This window comes from Lissotriton vulgaris, unplaced genomic scaffold (genome assembly GCF_964263255.1).
Source record: "Lissotriton vulgaris unplaced genomic scaffold, aLisVul1.2 SCAFFOLD_2126, whole genome shotgun sequence".
Classification (NCBI taxonomy): Eukaryota; Metazoa; Chordata; class Amphibia; order Caudata; family Salamandridae; genus Lissotriton; species Lissotriton vulgaris.
Window position 1 is genome coordinate 27,899 of NW_028252855.1, and position 21,392 is coordinate 49,290.

At 50.6% G+C, this 21,392-nt stretch overlaps 1 protein-coding gene across 1 annotated transcript; it reads left to right on the top strand.

The window, feature by feature from the left end:
* The first annotated feature begins 18,128 nt into the window (after window positions 1-18,128).
* On the top strand, window positions 18,129-20,897 carry LOC147661234 (uncharacterized). Its single transcript, XM_086951215.1, has 2 exons — window positions 18,129-19,139; window positions 19,891-20,897. Exons 1-2 carry the CDS (start codon window positions 18,830-18,832, stop codon window positions 20,895-20,897), a joined length of 1,317 nt encoding a protein of 438 aa, XP_086807341.1. The 5' UTR covers window positions 18,129-18,829.
* Window positions 20,898-21,392: the final 495 nt, after the last annotated feature.

A 21,392-nucleotide genomic window follows, 5' to 3' on the forward strand; every position in this document is an offset into this window, starting at 1 on the left:
GAGGTTTACACAAAAAGTGTAACTGACACTGACTCATGAACGTGGTGAAATGACTACTATCTCCCAAAAATCTTTCAGGGTTTGCCAAAGGGACTGGACTGGGTGCTACTACAGTCACTTGTACTGGTTGTTCTGATATAGATCGAAAGGAACTCTGGGACAAAGGAGCTGAGGCTCCGAATTTAGGGGGTTGCAGAACAGGACGTCTATCGTCCGAGGCTTCTCTCCAGGTGGTAAAACCAGTTTTGGTTTTATCCAGTTCCTGTCTAAGGGATTGGTTTTCAAGGCGTAATTCTTGCATGTCACTGTTTAATTTTTGTACAATCTGGGCAAGCTGTTCAACATCTAATTCAGACAGATCCATTCTTGTAGCACCGTCAAAAGGAAAACACGAGAGAATGTGGCTTCGCTTTCTGTCAAGCGTCTGCTCATGAGGTCCTGGTGTTTTCCTTCTTGACGGCGCTAGCTCCCAACTCCCTCGTGAACTCACCAGTAAGCCAAGATTATTACACTTGGACCCACTGATATACCCACAAGGGAAAGGGGAAGTGGATTTAGAGAAACAAGAGAAACAACACAGGAGCTCTTCTCTTGAAGGATTTCAGACTTCTGTTTCTATCTTGAAGTGATCTGGGCTTCTCTGGCTTGTTAATGCCTTTTTCTACACGAATAAATTAGTGCATATAACACCAGCATTCCATAACCATACTTATAAATAACGATTTAACATTAAGAGGAAGTACCTTATCTTGGAGAGCCCATTCAAACACTTCTTGCTAATTTAAATATCTGGTATCTACATTAATCTAGAAAAAACACAGTTGAAAGTCATTTTACACTTCTAATGGTCAAGGAAAATACTTTCACTGGACACACATATAGTAACTGGTTAGTTGTGTTATATCATGCAAAATTTGCAACTGTAACTCCTCTCCCCTTGTTCTTAATGTAGCCTATCTTCAAAATGGGATTCTGAAAAGAGAGAAGCAAACACACAACCTGTCTTTGCGCTTCTATTCTGGCCTTTAATTAAGTCCTAACTAAAATACTTTTTCAGATCTGAAGTTTCAGCATCTAATTAAACCTTTGTATATTCAAGGCTCATTTAAGGCAAAATAACAATGTTCATAAACTGAATTTTCAACAAAACCTTCTCATACAGTAAAGTCCGCTTTGTCCGCTTTATAATTCTGCATTTGAGTTGCTTAAAAGACGATTGTCCTTTTGTCTATACCAATGTTCTTTTGTTTTCGTGATTGCTAAGTAACTAAAAGAGTTCTTACTTGCTTTTCACAGATTCCGGATGTTGACGGAAGAATGTTCTTAAAACCGGAAAAAAACTCACCGGTAACTTTGAAGGGAAAGCAGCGCTGAAAATTCAGACGGACTGGCAGATAAGGAAATATTGCAGGAAAGGTCCGGAGATCAGGGAGCCAGTCGGAGATTGCTTCAAGGAAGAGGGAAGGACAGGTAAATAGGGAAGCTGAATGGGACCGCAACTGCAGGGCAGGATATCTTCCACGGGTTCTCGGCATCAGGGCAGGATCGCTCGTGAAGACGCGGATACAGGAAGCGAAGCGTCTTCATGAGGTGGGGGCACAGTATTTATAGTTTTTTAGCTGGGCGTTGGCTGGATTTCTCACGTGCGGTTCAAAACCGTTTCCACACGTGAATTCAGGGCGGAAATGTTACAGGTGTCTTGAAACCGAACTGAATGTCCACAAAAAATCAACAAGCATTGCTAACTACAAGTTTACCATTGAACAAGCAATGAATACATTGAGCTTATTGATTGCACAACGACAGGGCTTATACAATGTCTATTAAATACAAATACATGACTATTAGATACATGACATATAGGTATTATCTCATGACAGTCAGAAAGAGAGATAACCCGGGCTTATACAATGTCTATTAAATACAAATACATGACTATTAGATACATGACATATAGGTATTATCTCATGACAGTCAGAAAGAGAGATAACCCGGAAAACGCGCTCCTAGCGCGTCGGAATGACTGAGGACTACAATTCCCGTCAGGCTGAGGGGCAGTCACGTAATGGACGCACGGTGTGTGCGCATCGCTTAATCAAAAGGAACTCCGGTAGGCTTGGCGTTGCCGATAATTCCTTTCACTGCCTGGAGGACGGTTTGTTTTCAAGAAGTCGCAGTAAGAAAGCGGATCTTACCCGCGATACTCCTGTTTCTCGCAGAACACTGTGTTGGAACCGTGCGAGCCACGCTGTTGGCGTGGAGTCTTGTTGTGATATCGATTTCCTCTCGGCTGAGAGGGAACTGCTTGTGATATCCTTTTCCTTGCCGCTTCTCTTTTTGGGACCATACGAGCCACGCTGTGAACGTGGCATCTTGTTGGATTCTTGATTTCCTCTCGGCTGAGGGGGAATAAGTTGACTTTTAGAGTGCAAGTAACATTGAAACATATCCAGGGAACCGTGGCAATGATCACAGTGATGTACCCTGGATACTCGTTCATATTGTGCTACTCAGTCCAGGGTGTGTGATTAAACATCCAAATATCAAAGACGCGCCTTTATATCAGGAGCAGAGAATCCTTTTCCGTTTTGTTGGAATAATCTATGCTTTTCTTCCCACAACATTTGTTTATCATTCTCCCAACTTAGGAGACACAAGAGGGGTACTGTTTCAGAGGGATTGGTCTCAACCATTGATGAATGTTTATTACATGATTTAGGTAGGTGTGTCAGTCCTCCATTTACATAGCGTAGCCTCATAGGTTAGGGTTTTCGTGAGATGTTTATCTGTTTGTCGTTTTACAGCTGGGTAGAGTGCCTGGTACCACCTCCCTTCGTGTCTTCTAAAGAAACAGTCACTTGTATTTTCCTTTACAGGTATGAATGTGTTTAATTGTAAAGTTCTTCTTTGAGTTAAAGGGACACAGAGAAGTGGGTGGGTTAGAATCGCACTCTCGGGAGGGTCTTCTAAACGAGTTGTTCTTTGTCGTTTCAGATCTCCCTCCCTGCTGTCCCCTTCCTTTCCCTCCCCGGTGGGACTTCCTTAGCAGTCTGTGTTATCAACTTCAGACTCTGAGGCCGTTCATAGGGGAGGTTATAGGCCTATCAACACAGCCCTGAAGAGGACAGAAAGCAGAGCCTGACACCTAGATGTTAGAAACACACCTTTTTCATTCTTCTCAATACCACACACACAAACTGAGACACCCCTGGGACCCCTCACCAAGGCTTTGCACTCTGCCATTGCAGGCTACGTGCTTTGGTGCAGGAAAATCTGAAGGGTCGACATGGCACGCAGCCCTGTTTGCCATGCCATCCATGCACTAGAGGTAAGTCACCCCTACTTCAGGCCTTTAGCCCTAAGGCAGAGTGCACTAAATCCTATGTGTTAGCATATCAGCATGAGCAGAAATGCCCTTTCAATGTCCTGTCCATTCGATGATGTTGTAAGTGAACAGGAAATCCGTAAAGAGTACATAGGCTGGATACCTGTCAACAGACGTTTCCTAGCTCAATGACTGCTTCACTGATTTCTAAGATGCTTGGTACCAAACATCTTGTCTTAATAAATCCTCTCTGATGCCAGTGTTGGATTTATTAATAAATTCACACAGGAGACCATTTTATAGGACCCCCTGAAACCTAACCAAACATTATTGGGGTCTCTGGCCAGTTTTCATCAGCCTGCCAACACCAGACATGTGTCTGACCTCACGGGATGAGAGTCCATGCTCTCACAGGACAGAAACAATACCTGATCTGGGTGGGGTTGTTTCACACCTCCGCCAGAAAAGGATGGCCTTCCAGGGCAGGCAGCTTATATGGCAGTGCCACCTTTGAATTCCATCCCAGGAACACCCAGATAGTGGGGGAGTCCAAGCCCCCTTTCCTGATCCACTTTTAGTGGGAAGAAAGGCTGTAAAATTAGTTAGATGAGGAGGGTTCCCCCCTCAGCCTGCACCACCCCTAGGGTAAGGTAGGCAAAGTGAAGCCCTCTCTTTGAAATGCCACCATCTTAAGATGGTGAGAAAACCTCCTATCGGGGCTAGGGCAGTGTCCCTTCCCACAGGAAGTGGCCACTAGAGGGTGTAGCCAGCCTAAAAGTATGTAGCCCATTGTCTACTACCTGCTCCCCTTGTAATGTCCCTAACTTCAGCATGTAGCTGGCTTCCCGAAACCTGAACTTCAAATTCCATGAACCTAAATAAGACTAAGCTGAAGACAAAACCGGTGCCAAAACCTGCCAACTGCAAAAGGACTCGACAACTGTGGCCTGCCGTCCCTACCTGAAACTTATGCAGCCTCCAAAAAACCCAAAGCCCTGCCAGCCTGTGCTAATTGCCTAGGACCTCCCTTTGAACTAGTGGTACTAGTCCCTGGCACTCAAATGGTAAAGACCGCAAAGAGGTGAAGACTGGCTTGGACTGCGTCGACTCGATTCATCTAGTCAACTAAAAAGTTGCAGCAGCCAATGCTTGTTGGTCACCAGTCCGGTAACCGACCCCTTCAACGCATCAACCAGCCTGAGGGATCCTCACTGTACCTGCGACTGACGCTGGAAACAGCCCCGCTCCTGTGTGCCTGTACCCACTCTCTGGTGGCGTTGACTGCTTAAAAGCAGTACATTGGGTACGACCACCCCAACCCCGATGGACGGCCCTCACTGCACTGGTACATGAACGCTGCTGGCGAAGAACCAGTCCCACAACCCAAGACCTCCGGCAGTTCCAACCCGGTCAACTGCTGAGCCCAAGCCTTGGAACTTCCAAAACTCCAACTCCCCTGGAGTAGGACTTTCCCTGAACTATGGGTGACCGATGTCCCCCCAAACTCTGTAGCGAAGTGGTGCTACCATCGACGGGACTGTAAATGTGTTGGCGGCACTCCACTCTCTTACCCTATGCTTTTTTCCCGCCCTGACCCCGACTGTCTTTAACTGATGGTAGCGCCCGCTCTTGCTTGAAACGTGTAAGAATTTGTATTGTGAACTGCACTTGTTAATAAAAAAACGACTTACAAAGCATTTATTCACTGTTGAACGAATTTCTTGGTTTCTAAATTTATATAAAGATACAACTTTATTTTTTACAAATTGGTCTCGGATTTATTCTTGAGTGTGTGTCTCATATACTGTCTCTGTGCTTCGCACAACCCTTTGATAAGCCTAGCTGTCCGTCCACATTACTACAAAAAGAACATTAGAATTATCTGCTTTTGTTTCTGCACACCTACTCGGGATCCACTGGACTCTCTGCATAGTGTACTTCATTTGAGTACACTATATAGAGAGCCATCGTCCGACATGGCCTACTTCTGCTAACTTAACCACTTTTTACTGAACATCTCTCAGAGTACAGAGAAGAAAATGAGAAAGCACATTTAAAATGTGCAGTGTATGACACTATAAATAAACTTGAGGTCTTGTTATGTTGTTGGAACTGAAAAGCCCCTCGCATGGTGATAGGTATGTTTGCCTATCCTGTGTATCCCAGCTGCGGTGATTCCGGTTGCTTGATAAAGATACTTGGTCATGACGAACACGGATTATGCATGTGCGGTCGGACTGTCTCATGGTTGAAGTATGTTTAGACCAGGAAAGGTGCACACGGCACTACCCTTATAAGGGTGAAAATCTACTGCCCTTGCCAAGAGTTAAGTAGCACAAACGTGGTGGTGGCAGCATACCACTTAGTAGAGGAGTAATCAGTAGGATAAGCAGACCTGTTTGCTTGTGTCATGGGAGGGGGACCTACTAACTCCCTCCATCAAAGTTATGTTGCTGTGTGCTTAGCTAAGACACTGCCTCCATCAAGATGGGTGGAGCATCGAGACATGTGTGTGTGTGTTTCAGAGGCGCAACTAGAGCCAAATTTCGGGGGGGGCTAAGAAAATGTTTTGCGGGGGGATGAACCTTTGATCAGTAGGCAGAGTGGAGCTGCAGGGTCTCCAACAAGGGGTGAAACAACAGCAAGGCCTAATTAACATTGAAATGGTCTTTTAACACCATGGCTGCTAGTGATATTTTCCTTCTGCGCTGCATTCCCAGATTTACCATTGTTCATGACGAGCTCAGCTCGTCATCAGCACAGCTCAACTGTGCCTCATGACGAGCTGAGCCGGGCATAAGTGGCCCCAAGGGGGAAGTGTAACCCTTGACTTCCACAACAATAGTTACAAAAAACCTTCACTAATAAGGTTTAGAATACGATATACACATTTGTTGTTATTTCACAATGATACTGTCTTGTTACAAACAAGATTTCGATTTTATGAATCAATCTTATAACAAAGTTCTCCTACAAATGTGATGGCACAGTAAAAGTGATACGGTGAATGAACTATGAGCAGCTGCTATACATTATGCTTGTAGTTAACATGTAACTGATAAGGACATTTTGTATGAAAAAACAAAAACTCCGAATGGGAGAGTTCAGATCCTAGATCAATATTAAAATAGTCCACTGTAGGGGTTGTCTGTCGACGTTTCGACCCCCAATACACAATTATTTAGAGACGAGTTATCATCCAGATGGATATTATACAGAAGCGACACCTGAGAATAAAATAATCACGTGTCAATCTAATTGCACAGTTGTATGTCTATTAAGTCCAATAAAGGATTATGGAGTGTGATCTTATAACATACCAAGGGAATGTGGCAAAGGATCTCACAATCAAGGAAGTGTGCATCAATTTTTCATGGATAACCTCAGAGCTGCTCACATACGAATTGGTAAGCTTCAAAGAAATATATTGAGTTCAGCCTAATTAGAGTATAAAAGTCAAATATATGTCTATTTGGGTATAGAGTATGATTGTATAACATGCTTCAGGACTGTGGCAAGAGATCCCACAATCAAGGCTGTGTGTGTCTATCTCGTAGTGAGAGCATCAATGTTGCTCACATACAAATTGGCAAGCAGCACGTAAACATATCATATTGAGTCTCTTCTATGTTTCAAGCGATATAATCAGGTATTACAGGAGTGAATCTACCAACTAGGGTAAAGAGCACCAATAGTAGCTTATGCGGATCAGTAGATGTATTGTAAAGGTGATCTGGAACAGTATCAACAGAATATATTGAAAGAAACAATGTGTGAGGAACTATGCACCAGGTTCTAATTGCGAAAATGAGTTGGCTAGAATCTTAAGTATTCATGCCATTCATTTAGCGTACTTAAATTAATTCTGCATTCTCCACCAAGGTTCCTTGCTAGCAATGGCCTCAGGTGAGAATGCTGAAGGAAGAGGGAGGAGTGTCTCAGTATTCCAAAAAGGACATATTATGATTCAAAAATACATACTATGGGCCCCATTAGGATAGCGGGCGGAAAACCACCCCGCCCGCCATGGATGCGGGAAACAACCGCCCGCCATGGAGGCGGTGCAACCGGCAGACAAATTAGGATCGACCGCCACTAGAGACCGACCGCGGCGGTAGCGGTGAAAATGAAACCGCCCGACGTGTGCGGTGATGACAAAACTCCGACCGCGGCGGTCGGAAAAGCAGCTGGAAATACAACACCGCCCACAGGGAAAGCGGAGACACCGCACAGGAAATTACGATATCCCCGAGGGTGGCGCGGGCGGACCGGCAGGCACCGACCGCCGCGGTCGAAGGCAGGATTGCATGGGAGAAATGACGGACAAGCACCAGCAAAGTCACCGCAGCGGACGAACACGAAATCCATCGCGGTCGATGTCAAAGCACCGCAGCGATGCAAAATACTGCATAAACAAAGTAGCCCAGCAACAAATACATACAACACACACACACAGATACAGAAATGGCAAAGAAATACACAATACTACATAACCACACCCACTACACACCTGACAACCACTATCCAATTGGACACACCCACACAGCTGAGTACAAATCCACACCCTCCACTCACCACAATCCTTTGCATCTTCCCAGAACAGAAGGCCACACACCACATCTGAGAGAGGCAAAATCGCACACAACACCCACCACCACCATCAACACCACCATCACACCATCACAATCAAACCCCCAGCACAGAACACACCTCATCACCACACCCTTGCACCCACACACCCCTGCACCCACAAACACCTCAACACCCCCACACCATGACCTCACAAAAAATGCCCAAATTCACAGAGAGTGAGTTGACAGTCATGGTCAACGAGATTGTGAGAGTAGAACCACAACTATTTGGGAACCTAGTCCAACAGACACCATTAGCCACCAGGGCACAAATGTGGGAAAGGATTGTCCAAAGGGTTAATGCAGTTGGGGCCACCCCAAGATCCAAGAAGGAGATCATGAAGCGGTGGCATGATCTCAAGAGGGTTGTCAAGGAGAAGAGGAGCAAGAACTGGACTGTGGCAAACTTGACTGGCAGTGGCCCTCCCGTCCCAATGAAGACATTCACACCATGGGAGGAGAAGGTGCTTGGTATCCTGCTACCTGAGAGTTACACAGGAGTAGCCGGGGGAGTGGAGGCTGGTAAGTACAGACAACCACATTGACTTTTACCTCCTTGCAATACCCAACCACCAATACACTGTCCATCCCTAAACAAGATGTAGCCAGCCATTCTGCTGAGGAGGCCTGTATGGGGCCGGAATGTCAGTACAACAACTCCCACCATAGCCCCTGTCCCACAGCCCAGCATCATGGAGGCCTGCCCCACCCAGGAGAAAGTGTCAGCCATTGCACTGTTTAACAAACAAACTAACAGGTTGGTAGCCATCTGCACTTGGAGGGTGTTTGTGGGTGCGAGGGAGGGAGGGAGGGAGGCCTGTCTCACTACTCCCAGCATGCCCCTTGTCCCACAGCCCAGCAGCATGGAGGCCTGCCCCACCCAGGAGAAAGTGTCAGCCATTGCACTGTGTAACAAACAAACTTACAGGTAGGTAGCCATCTGCACTTGGAGGGTGTTTGTGGGGGTGAGGCCTGTACCACTACTCCCAGCATGCCCCCTGTCCCACAGCCCAGCAGCATGGAGGCCTGCCCCACCCAGGAGAAAGTGTCAGCCATTGCACTGTTTAACAAACAAACTAACAGGTTGGTAGCCATCTGCACTTGGAGGGTGTTTGTGGGTGCGAGGGAGGGAGGGAGGGAGGCCTGTCTCACTACTCCCAGCATGCCCCTTGTCCCACAGCCCAGCAGCATGGAGGCCTGCCCCACCCAGGAGAAAGTGTCAGCCATTGCACTGTGTAACAAACAAACTTACAGGTAGGTAGCCATCTGCACTTGGAGGGTGTTTGTGGGTGCGAGGGAGGGAGGGAGGCCTGTCTCACTACTCCCAGCATGCCCCCTTGTCCCACAGCCCAGCAGCATGGAGGCCTGCCCCACCCAGGAGAAAGTGTCAGCCATTGCACTGTTTAACAAACAAACTTACAGGTTGGTAGCCATCTGCACTTGGAGGGTGTTTGTGGGTGCGAGGGAGGGAGGGAGGGAGGCCTGTCTCACTACTCCCAGCATGCCCCTTGTCCCACAGCCCAGCAGCATGGAGGCCTGCCCCACCCAGGAGAAAGTGTCAGCCATTGCACTGTGTAACAAACAAACTTACAGGTAGGTAGCCATCTGCACTTGGAGGGTGTTTGTGGGGGTGAGGCCTGTACCACTACTCCCAGCATGCCCCCTGTCCCACAGCCCAGCAGCATGGAGGCCTGCCCCACCCAGGAGAAAGTGTCAGCCATTGCACTGTTTAACAAACAAACTTACAGGTTGGTAGCCATCTGCACTTGGAGGGTGTTTGTGGGTGCGAGGGAGGGAGGGAGGGAGGCCTGTCTCACTACTCCCAGCATGCCCCTTGTCCCACAGCCCAGCAGCATGGAGGCCTGCCCCACCCAGGAGAAAGTGTCAGCCATTGCACTGTGTAACAAACAAACTTACAGGTAGGTAGCCATCTGCACTTGGAGGGTGTTTGTGGGGGTGAGGCCTGTACCACTACTCCCAGCATGCCCCCTGTCCCACAGCCCAGCAGCATGGAGGCCTGCCCCACCCAGGAGAAAGTGTCAGCCATTGCACTGTTTAACAAACAAACTAACAGGTTGGTAGCCATCTGCACTTGGAGGGTGTTTGTGGGTGCGAGGGAGGGAGGGAGGGAGGCCTGTCTCACTACTCCCAGCATGCCCCTTGTCCCACAGCCCAGCAGCATGGAGGCCTGCCCCACCCAGGAGAAAGTGTCAGCCATTGCACTGTGTAACAAACAAACTTACAGGTAGGTAGCCATCTGCACTTGGAGGGTGTTTGTGGGTGCGAGGGAGGGAGGGAGGCCTGTCTCACTACTCCCAGCATGCCCCCTTGTCCCACAGCCCAGCAGCATGGAGGCCTGCCCCACCCAGGAGAAAGTGTCAGCCATTGCACTGTTTAACAAACAAACTTACAGGTTGGTAGCCATCTGTACTTGGAGGGTGTTTGTGGGTGCGAGGGAGGGAGGGAGGGAGGCCTGTCTCACTACTCCCAGCATGCCCCTTGTCCCACAGCCCAGCAGCATGGAGGCCTGCCCCACCCAGGAGAAAGTGTCAGCCATTGCACTGTGTAACAAACAAACTTACAGGTAGGTAGCCATCTGCACTTGGAGGGTGTTTGTGGGGGTGAGGCCTGTACCACTACTCCCAGCATGCCCCCTGTCCCACAGCCCAGCAGCATGGAGGCCTGCCCCACCCAGGAGAAAGTGTCAGCCATTGCACTGTTTAACAAACAAACTTACAGGTTGGTAGCCATCTGCACTTGGAGGGTGTTTGTGGGTGCGAGGGAGGGAGGGAGGGAGGCCTGTCTCACTACTCCCAGCATGCCCCTTGTCCCACAGCCCAGCAGCATGGAGGCCTGCCCCACCCAGGAGAAAGTGTCAGCCATTGCACTGTGTAACAAACAAACTTACAGGTAGGTAGCCATCTGCACTTGGAGGGTGTTTGTGGGGGTGAGGCCTGTACCACTACTCCCAGCATGCCCCCTGTCCCACAGCCCAGCAGCATGGAGGCCTGCCCCACCCAGGAGAAAGTGTCAGCCATTGCACTGTTTAACAAACAAACTAACAGGTTGGTAGCCATCTGCACTTGGAGGGTGTTTGTGGGTGCGAGGGAGGGAGGGAGGGAGGCCTGTCTCACTACTCCCAGCATGCCCCTTGTCCCACAGCCCAGCAGCATGGAGGCCTGCCCCACCCAGGAGAAAGTGTCAGCCATTGCACTGTGTAACAAACAAACTTACAGGTAGGTAGCCATCTGCACTTGGAGGGTGTTTGTGGGTGCGAGGGAGGGAGGGAGGCCTGTCTCACTACTCCCAGCATGCCCCCTGTCCCACAGCCCAGCAGCATGGAGGCCTGCCCCACCCAGGAGAAAGTGTCAGCCATTGCACTGTTTAACAAACAAACTTACAGGTTGGTAGCCATCTGCACTTGGAGGGTGTTTGTGGGTGCGAGGGAGGGAGGGAGGGAGGCCTGTCTCACTACTCCCAGCATGCCCCTTGTCCCACAGCCCAGCAGCATGGAGGCCTGCCCCACCCAGGAGAAAGTGTCAGCCATTATACCCTGCACGCTCACCTTACAGGTATGTAACTACCGTTTATCTTCATGAAGTGTGTGTGTATTAATCGATTTACTATTGTACAAAATGCATAGACAATCAACCTTTAGGACACCATGATCTAACTATCCACTATGTAATGTAACACGATGTTGCCATGATTTGTACAACTGATGACAGCACAATGCACTAGTGTACAGACAGCTGATGATACACAGATGACACAAACACTGACCACTCCCCATCTACTCCACAGGTGATGAAGAACTCACTGCTGGGGACAACACCAACGACCCGCAGAGCCAGTCTCCACCTCCGGCACATGGACTCACAGATGCAGACTCCCAGGACAGTATGGACGATGAGCTCCAGCCCGGCACATCCGGTGTTCCACACACCCAGAGGTCCCAGGCCCCCATCCTCCCCACCACCACCTCTGCTGCAACGACAACGCAGCAGACCCCTGCTGTCACAGCCTCTGCCTCCACCGCAACCACCACCGCAGCCACTGCCACCAACACCACCACGACCACCAGTACCACCTCCCGCACCCTCCCTGTCCCTAGGGATGACCAGCCCACACAAACAACTGTGGAGGGCAGGGAGCCAGTGCGTGGCGCACCAGTGGCGAGGGAAGAGGTTCGTGGCAGCAGAGCAGGTGGGAGGGCCAGGGCCAACACCAGACCTCAGGCGGAGTGGACACCATCCCTGGACCACTTCACCAGAGTTGTGGATGCCTATCAAGAGGTCCAGGGACAAAGTGGCCGGTCGGAGGAATTTTTCAGGGAGCTCATCCTGCTGATGAGGTCCATCAATAACCACATGGGACAGATGGTGGACCTCATGGGCCAGCAAGTGGCGTTGCAGAGGGACAGGCCTGTGTCCCAACCATCACCGACATCCCCTCCTGTTGTGCAGCAGGATGCCAGTCCACCATCCTCCCCTGCGCCAACAGAGAGGGGCGAGTCCTCTGACGCCGCTGGCCATTCAGCAGGCCCCCCACCGCCAAAAAGATCTAGGGGGCGTCCAAAGAAGAGCCTGGGAGTCTCTGGAAGCCAAGCACCTGCCACACGCCAGTCACGGAGCCAGCCTTGAAGACAACCCTCTCCCCAACTGCATTGACTCTTTTGGACTATCTTTCCCCACATTGCCTTGGCAATGGCAACTGTCTGTTGGACTGGGTCACCACATTCATGTGGTGTCTACTCTTGCATCTCAGCGACCATGACTGTCAACTCACTGCTCATTCCCCACCTTCCTGTAAATATTCACGCACAATTCACATGTCCACCCCGTAAATAAAATACCTTACAATCCAGATTTTGTGTAGTGAATTCTTTAGTGCATAATTTACAATGATGATTATGTCCATGATATGTAAACATGATGTACAGTATGCAGGGCAGGAACACGCTGGAGAACCTAGGGAGACACAACAGAACTACAGTCACTGGTCTCATCGTGGCAACACACACAGATCACTGATCCACAAATATCCTAATTATCACAGGTACCCTACACAGTGTCTATCTGAAATGCTGTAATGCCGTCCATAATACATCTCCGGACGTAACGTCCATTCCAACAATCCCATACATAGGTGACAGAACATGTGGCTATTGGGAACATCTGCGCATAACCATTCATAAAATAAGCTAAGACACTAGACTATGTAGACGTTGTAACTCGTCACACACCTTCAAGTGAAGTAGCGTTGGATTAGCTGCTGCCGTTGGTCAACTCCTTCCTCCTCTCCACTCTCCTCATCACTGGATTCAAGTCCCTGAGCAGGTTGTGGCCTTGGTTCCTCACCGTCATCCAGGAGCAGGGGGACCCCCTTGTGGATGGCCAGGTTGTGTAGCATACAGCATGCCACAACGATCTTGCACACCTTCCCAGGCGAGTATGCAAGTGCGCCTCCAGTCCTGTCAAGGCACCGGAACCTTGCCTTCAGCAGCCCAAAAGTACGTTCAATTACCCGTCGTGTCCTGCCATGGGCCTCATTGTAGCGGATCTCTGCAGGTGTCTGGGGATTACGGAGTGGGCTCAACAGCCATGGCCTACTGGGATAAGCCGAGTCCCCTGTGGAAAAAAAAATACACATTGCAATGTTGTACGGCCACAGTAAAGGCAGTGACACACAGCACGCGATAGCAGTTGTGTAACTCACCCACAATCCAGGCACGTTCGGGATGCAGATTCTCCATCATCCGTGGCACCATGCTGTTCCTCATGATGAAAGAGTCATGTGCGGAACCGGGATACTTAGCACACACATGTGAAATTGTCATGTCTGCAAGGCACACCACCTGCACATTCATGGAGTGGTAGTGTTTCCGGTTTCGATAAATGTGCTCCGTCGCCTGCGGTGCCACCAGAGCCACATGGGTGCAATCTATCGCACCGACTACATGTGGGATGTGCCCAAGTGGATAGAAGTCCCCCTTAACGGCAGCCAATTCATGTCCCCGGGGGAAATGGATGTAGCGATTCCGATAGATCATCATGGCCTCGAGTACATCCCTCAGCACCATGCTGAACATGGGCTGCGACATTCCCCCAGCGTTAGCCACGGTCTCCTGGAAGGAACCAGTTGCAAAGAAGTGTAGTGCTGCCATTACCTTGTGGGCGGGTGTGAATGCCGTAGGATAGTGACGGCGAGGCTGCAGGTGGGGCTCCAATAGATCACACAAGATCTTCAATGTCGGTCTGTCCAACCGGAATTTCCTGATGATTGCCTCATTCTCCATGTCCTCAAGCACAATCACCTGACGTAGGAGATCTGGCCTCCTCCTAGTTCAGGATTAAAAACAATAGGTCAATGACAAGCATCATGAGATGGCCATAGCACAAAACATCATTGATGTAATGGGTAAAAAACAATGGCCAGAAAGCTGCATGGCACATCTGGTTACATGGCTGCCCAATAGCTACACACAGAGGGCAGGCCTCTCCAGTGACAATACCCAAGTGACAATAATGTGGATACAATGATTAAACGAGTGACATGCGCAGACATGGAGCTACAAGAGCCACAAATCTAATGTGACTTAACATGTCTGTCATACCCATCTGCCGTACCTGCCAGACCTCAATGCATCATGTACATTGTGGAAGCATTCATCAACACAATGATCACAATAGCAGGGACACTTCTGGTTGTGTGCATGATCAGTTCTGAATGCACAAGTAGGGTGACCAACTGGCATTGGTCCAAATTCAGGACGGTGAGTGTAAAAATTCAGGACAAAGGGTCAAAATTCAGGACACAAATTCAGGATAGGAGGTCAAAATTCAGGACTAAACTTCAGGACAATAGGTACGTTTTACAGACACATCAGAGGTCGCGCAATAGTATATAAGTAAGCCCAGCCATTTCCAAACATATTCAACCATTTGCAAACCTACCCATCATGTATCCTTCCATCTATCATTTCACTCATCCATCCCCTCATCCATCCTTTCACTCATCCTCCATTATCCATCCATCCACCCTTTCACCCTATCCATCTGTACACTTATCCATCCACTCTTCATCCCATCCATCCATTCACTCACCTATTCAGCCATTTACCCTTTCACCAATCCAGCCATCCTTTCACCCACCCACTCATCATCCATCCATTCTCTCATCATCCATCCATCCATCCTTTCACCCACCCCCTCATCATCCATCCATCCACCCTTCCCCTCATCATCCATCCGTTCACCCACCCCCTCATCATCCATCCATCCATCCATCCTTCCCCTCATCATCCATCCTTTCCCGTCATCCATCCATCCTTCCCCTCATCCATCCTTCCTTTCATCCATCCTTCCTTTCATCCATCCTTCCCCTCACCCATCCATCCATCCCATCCATTTATCCTGCCCCTCATCCATCCTTCCCCTCCATCCATCATCCTTCCCCTCATCCATCTTTCCCCTCATCAATCATCCAGCTACCCTTCCACCCATACATCCAGCTATTTACATTTTCTCTCCATCCTTCCCCTCACTCATCAATCCATCTATCCTCTCTCATTATCCATTTAGTCAATCTTTCATTCATCCATTCACCCTTTCACTAATTCATCCAGCCATTCACACATCCCTTCACTTACTTACTCGCCCACCTTTCCATATTAATTTTGAGCTGAGCCCTTTTGAGAAGAGGCCCATCAAGAACTTCACCCTCGCTGCAGGGGCCGTTCCAGGACTGGTACAGAAGCCACCCAGGGCAGAGACAGGATCCACCACAGGGGGGGACAAGAGCCATCACAGGAGGGGGTGGACTGGAGCCACAACATGGGGGACAGGAGCAGGAGTCATCACAGGAGAGGGAACGTGATCCACCAGGGTGGGCACAGGGGTGGCCATGCAGTATTCTAGTATCATCTTGGGCTTCTCGCCCCCTCCTGCACAAGCTCCAAAATGCCATCCCCCACTGTGATATACAGTACTCACAGGAGATACTCTAAGAGAACTGATTGTCCTCCGTACTTTGTTAATCAGTGTGGGTGCGATTGTGCCATTTCTTTATTGTATTACGTTATGCATGTTTGAAGAACCGAGGTTTGCTTACAAATTAGTGGCAGTAAGTAAGCTCGGTGAAGAGAAGCAGGTGCTGCCTCGGTGTAATCAGGGGTGTAATCTGGCCGAGTCTCGGATGTTTGGGGCCCTGGGTAGAAATGGAATGTGCGAGCCCCCCTCTAAATAGCAGATACAAGACGCATTCAGGGCTGTTTGCATGTGAATGGATGCCCCCTGCTCCTGAACCTGCGCCCCTCCCTCTGTCACCTTCAAGCACCTCTTAACAGCTCATCAAGGGCTGGAGGTGTGAGGGTTGCCATCCCGCTGTGCCTCTACAGTGCTGCTGGGGGTCTGAGCTTTCATGCAGCATCGGAGTCAAGAAGGGAGGTGGGGGAAAGCTGTGCCCGGTTAAAATTACGGACAAATGGCGTCCGTTAAAGAATCCTTCACGGACAACGGACAGACAGCCAAAATTACGGACTGTCCGTGAAATTTACGGACGGTTGGTCACCCTATGCACAAGTCAGGTACGATACAATGCAGTGCCACCAGCCTGGTCAAGGTCTGCACTGACCAACAACACATTAAACCTCACTACATCTATGTAGAGCACCTGACGTCTGTCAATTATCAGCACCCATCAAAAGCCTTACTAAAATGGCACAAACACATGCTAAAGTGGCTCAGACTGAACGTGCGTCCTCCTGTGGATGCAATGGCTCTGTGGCATCGTGTGTACAATGATGTGCCCTACACCATGTAGCTGCATGGCACTTATACATTGTCCATGATTGACATACACAGCAATGTGTACGAAAATGCCAGAACCTAGCGCCAGTCCCTGGCGGTGTGACCCCAGCACCACCATCTACCCAGCCAAGGTAGCCATTGGCACATGGACTGGTGTCCATGCCGCTGGCTAGGCTCCGCCGCATCAGTCGCGGTACCTACCGCCGGTCCCCGGCGGAGCGTCACCGCCATGGTGCATTGCATACAGCCAATGGCATGGGTGTTCAATGTGGCATGATGCAGATTTGAATAATGCGGAAGCGGCGCGCCGCCGCCGCGGAGCCGGTCATTGGATGCTTTTGAATGATGCACCATCGCGGTAGCGCACCCCGGACACCCGCGGTGCGTCACCGCCATGGTGCATTGCATACAGCCAATGGCATGGGTGTTCAATGTGGCATGATGCAGATTTGAATAATGCGGAAGCGGCGCGCCGCCGCCGCGGAGCCGGTCATTGGATGCTTTTGAATGATGCACCATCGCGGTAGCGCACCCCGGACACCTGCGGTGCGTCACCGCCATGGTGCATTGCATACAGCCAATGGCATGGGTGTTCAATGTGGCATGATGCAGATTTGAATAATGCGGAAGCGGCGCGCCGCCGCCGCGGAGCCGGTCATTGGATGCTTATGAATAAGGCTGACCCAGACAACCAATTGTAGCACCTTATCAGCTTCCTAACGACCCCATGGGCCTATAAATCTGTGGGAGTGAGCCACACATTCCCACTGCTCACAGAGCCTGCTGCCTGAGACCCTCTCCTGCTGCTGCCTGAGACCCTCTCCTGCTGCTGCCTGGGACCCTCTCCTGCTGCTGCCTGGGACCCTCTCCTGCTGCTGCCTGGGACCCTCTCCTGCTGCTGCCTGGGACCCTCTCCTGCTGCTGCCTGAGACCCTCTCCTGCTGCTGCCTGGGACCCTCTCCTGCTGCTGCCTGGGACCCTCTCCTGCTGCTGCCTGGGACCCTCTCCTGCTGCTGCCTGGGACCCTCTCCTGCTGCTGCCTGGGACCCTCTCCTGCTGCTGCCTGGGACCCTCTCCTGCTGCTGCCTGAGACCCTCTCCTGCTGCTGCCTGGGACCCTCTCCTGCTGCTGCCTGGGACCCTCTCCTGCTGCTGCCTGAGACCCTCTCCTGCTGCTGCCTGGGACCCTCTCCTGCTGCTGCCTGGGACCCTCTCCTGCTGCTGCCTGGGACCCTCTCCTGCTGCTCACAGAGCCTGCTGCCTGGGACACCTCACAACTCACTTCCGCCACAGGTCTGCCATATCCACAGGGATGTCAAGAACAGATAAGATCCGTGCCAGTCCATTCACGAGTGAGGAGCTGGATGTCCTTGTGAACGAGGTGCTGGCACAGTACCCACGGCTGTTTGGTGGCCCCAATGTCGTGGTAAGTCACCATGTAGGGAGCTGTAGGGCAGGGTGGTGTCAGACGTGTATTCATGATGCAGCTGTATGTTATTTTGGATGTGTGGTGCTGACAAACACTGACAGACAAGATGTTTGCAGGTGGTGGGAGTGTGTGTTTTGCATTATGACTCTGTCCTAGGCCAATACTTGTATGTGTGAGTGGGATGTGCTACTTTTTGGGGCAGACATGACCAACGGTTGTTTGCCTTGTAGCTGGTTGGACAGTGTCCGCTTGTGATGTAATTTCAGGGTGCCCCTGTAGTCATAGTCAGTGTGCCCCACAGAGTAGGTTCAGTGGCTGCCCTTCCAAAGTTTGTCCATCAGCCAACTTACATGCTACAGTTGCTGCACACTGATTAGTGGATATGCCACATCAATGCCCTGTACAATTTATGATTTATACAGTGCTGTCGATGCATTTGTGTTGAATCATCATTCTTCAGTGTGATAATCATGGAGACTACGAAGCTCAATGTGTGCATGCATTCACTAATGTTTATGCCATGCAGAGTGGCCTTGTGAGGGTACCCCCAGTTCTGGAGGGAGGGGGGTCACTGTGCGTCCTGATTCAGTGTCTGGCTGCTGTACTGATAGATGCTGACATATGACAATGTGTAAATGTTCATTAGTCCTTCTTTACTCTCATACCTGCAGCTCAAAGTACACCAACGTAAGGCTGTCTGGAGGGCCATAGCAGCAAAGGTGCGAGCCCTGGGGGTATCAAACAGACGACACACACACTGTCACAAGAGGTGGGACGACATCAGCCGGCTGGCTAAGCAAGTGGCAGAGATGAAGTTGGGGATGGTACCACGCACAGGGCGTGTGGCACGCCGCACCATGACTCCGCTGATGGCACGCATACTGGCAGTGACCTATCCAGACCTGGATGCACGTCTGAAGGGGCTTCAGCAGCAAGACAGCGATGGTGAGTATCCGGGGAGGGAGAGTTTGTCTGGGAGTGGATGCATGTGTAGAGTGCCTGTGTCTGCGGTGACACATGTGATGTGCGTGTGCTGCCATGCTGTGATATGTGATGTGAGTGGCAACTGTGATGTGTGTCTGTATGAGGCATTGGCCCACCATGGCCTTACTCTGCAGCTCCTGGCTGCAGTTTTCAGTCCTTGACATATATTTTGTTGTCCACATGGTCACTCTTCTTTGTGATGGTGGGTGTAGTCCCTATTATGCTGTACAGCTGTGTCCACTTAATGAGTGTTACACCATGTCAGTGTACTTTGCATGCACCTGCATGGTAGTGGCCCACACATCTGACAACAATGTGAACCCACATTGGCACATGGTGATTGTAATGGCCTATTTGACAATGTGGCATGTGTAGACAAAACAGGTGTGTGTATTCCCCTCTGGATCCCTTTAGGCTCTGGAAGTGGTGATGTTAGTTGTGGCTACATCATGTCCGTGGGGCAGGTCCATGTGGGCTAGGGGAACACCATCCATGGGCAGGGTGTAGTGCTGTGTGTCATCGACATTGGTCCACTCCTGCCTGTTTGTCCGCATGACAGGCTCAGTTGTGGTGTAACTGGTGTGTAGCAGCACAATGATTTGAGGGTGTGGTGGTTACCATGTAGCTCTAGGCCTCTCATGTGCTGCATTGCTCTGATATCGTGTGACCAGACTATGACACTTATACAACCATGTTTCTGTCACTAATGCAGATTCGGAAGACACCACGGCGGAACATGATCCTGAAAGTGGTGGGGAGACCAGCACGACAGCGGCAGCAGAGCAGGGTGAGACGGAGCAAAGTGACACTGACCACACCAGCGCTACTGAGGGTGACAGGAGTATGCATGAGGAATCTGTGGCTGAGACACAGAGTACCACTTCATCTGATGGCAGGGGGGATGAGTCCCTGTTAGCAGCCACAGGGGATGGGGACTCTGCTGCTGCATCTGACTACCAACGGCCACTGCCCACCCTCCCATCCACTTCCTCTGGGGCTGGCCGTATCCGTGTCACTAAGAGGGGACGTGTGACATTCACACATGGCACCGCAGCACCTGCACCTGTCCCCCCTGCTGCCCTCAGTGCAGAGTGCGTAGAGCTCCTGCGGCAACTTTGCGTGGGCCAGACCGCCCTGCTGAATGCCTTCAGTGCCCACGATTACAAAATAGGGCAGGTTCTGGCATTCATGGAGGGCATACACTCTGACGTGGGTGGCCTACATCGTACACTCCTGTCATTGTCAGGTACAGTGACGTCAGCCCTCCAACATGCCCCCTTTGCAGCTCAGGTGCCTGTGACGTCCACCCAGTCAGTGGCCACATCAGATGACAGTGAGCACTTGGGACATACATCAAGTAAACGTTACAACACTAGGAGCACAGCTCAGACCCAAAGCAAACAATCCCGTCCACAGACTCCATCCCCAAAGAAGGGCAGGGACCCCCCAATATGCACAGACCAGGTGGAGTCACAGAAGAGCAAGGCCAGAACAACATTGTGTCAGACATCAGGCTCACATGCTGCTGAGCCATCACCAGATATTGACTCTGCTATGCCCACAGAGGATGTGTGGGATGTCATGACTACACCTGGGGTGAACACAGGGACACACCCACCTACCACATCAACCCCAGAACAAAGTACATCGAGGCAGGTGGAGGGAAGCCCTGCTGTGACCAGCCCAGTCATTGTGGCAAAGAAGGGCAGGGCAGTGTAGTGGCCATCCCTGGCAAGAAGGGACAGGAGGGCAGTGTAGTGGCCATCCCTGGCAAGAAGGGACAGGAGGGCAGTGTAGTGGCCATCCCTGGCAAGAAGGGACAGGAGGGCAGTGTAGTGGCCATCCCTGGCAAGAAGGGACAGGAGGGCAGTGTAGTGGCCATCCCTGGCAAGAAGGGACAGGAGGGCAGTGTAGTGGCCATCCCTGGGGTAAGTGGGAAGGTGGTCACTGTGGGGGGTACACCTTCCAGAGAGGCTAAAGTGGTCCGGAGGCGTAGCCAGCACAAGCGTACTGCAGGATCAAGCACTTCTCCAGAGGGAGTGGCAGTGTCTGCCCCTGAAGTGGAACAGTTGGGGGGTGTGCAGGTGGTGTCAACGCCACTTCCCATCAACCCCATGACAGGGAAGCAAATTCATATTCCAAAGAAGTGGAAGGGCACCCCTCCAACCTCTCCCACCCACACTGTGTCAAGGGCGTGCATGACTCCACCTCCAC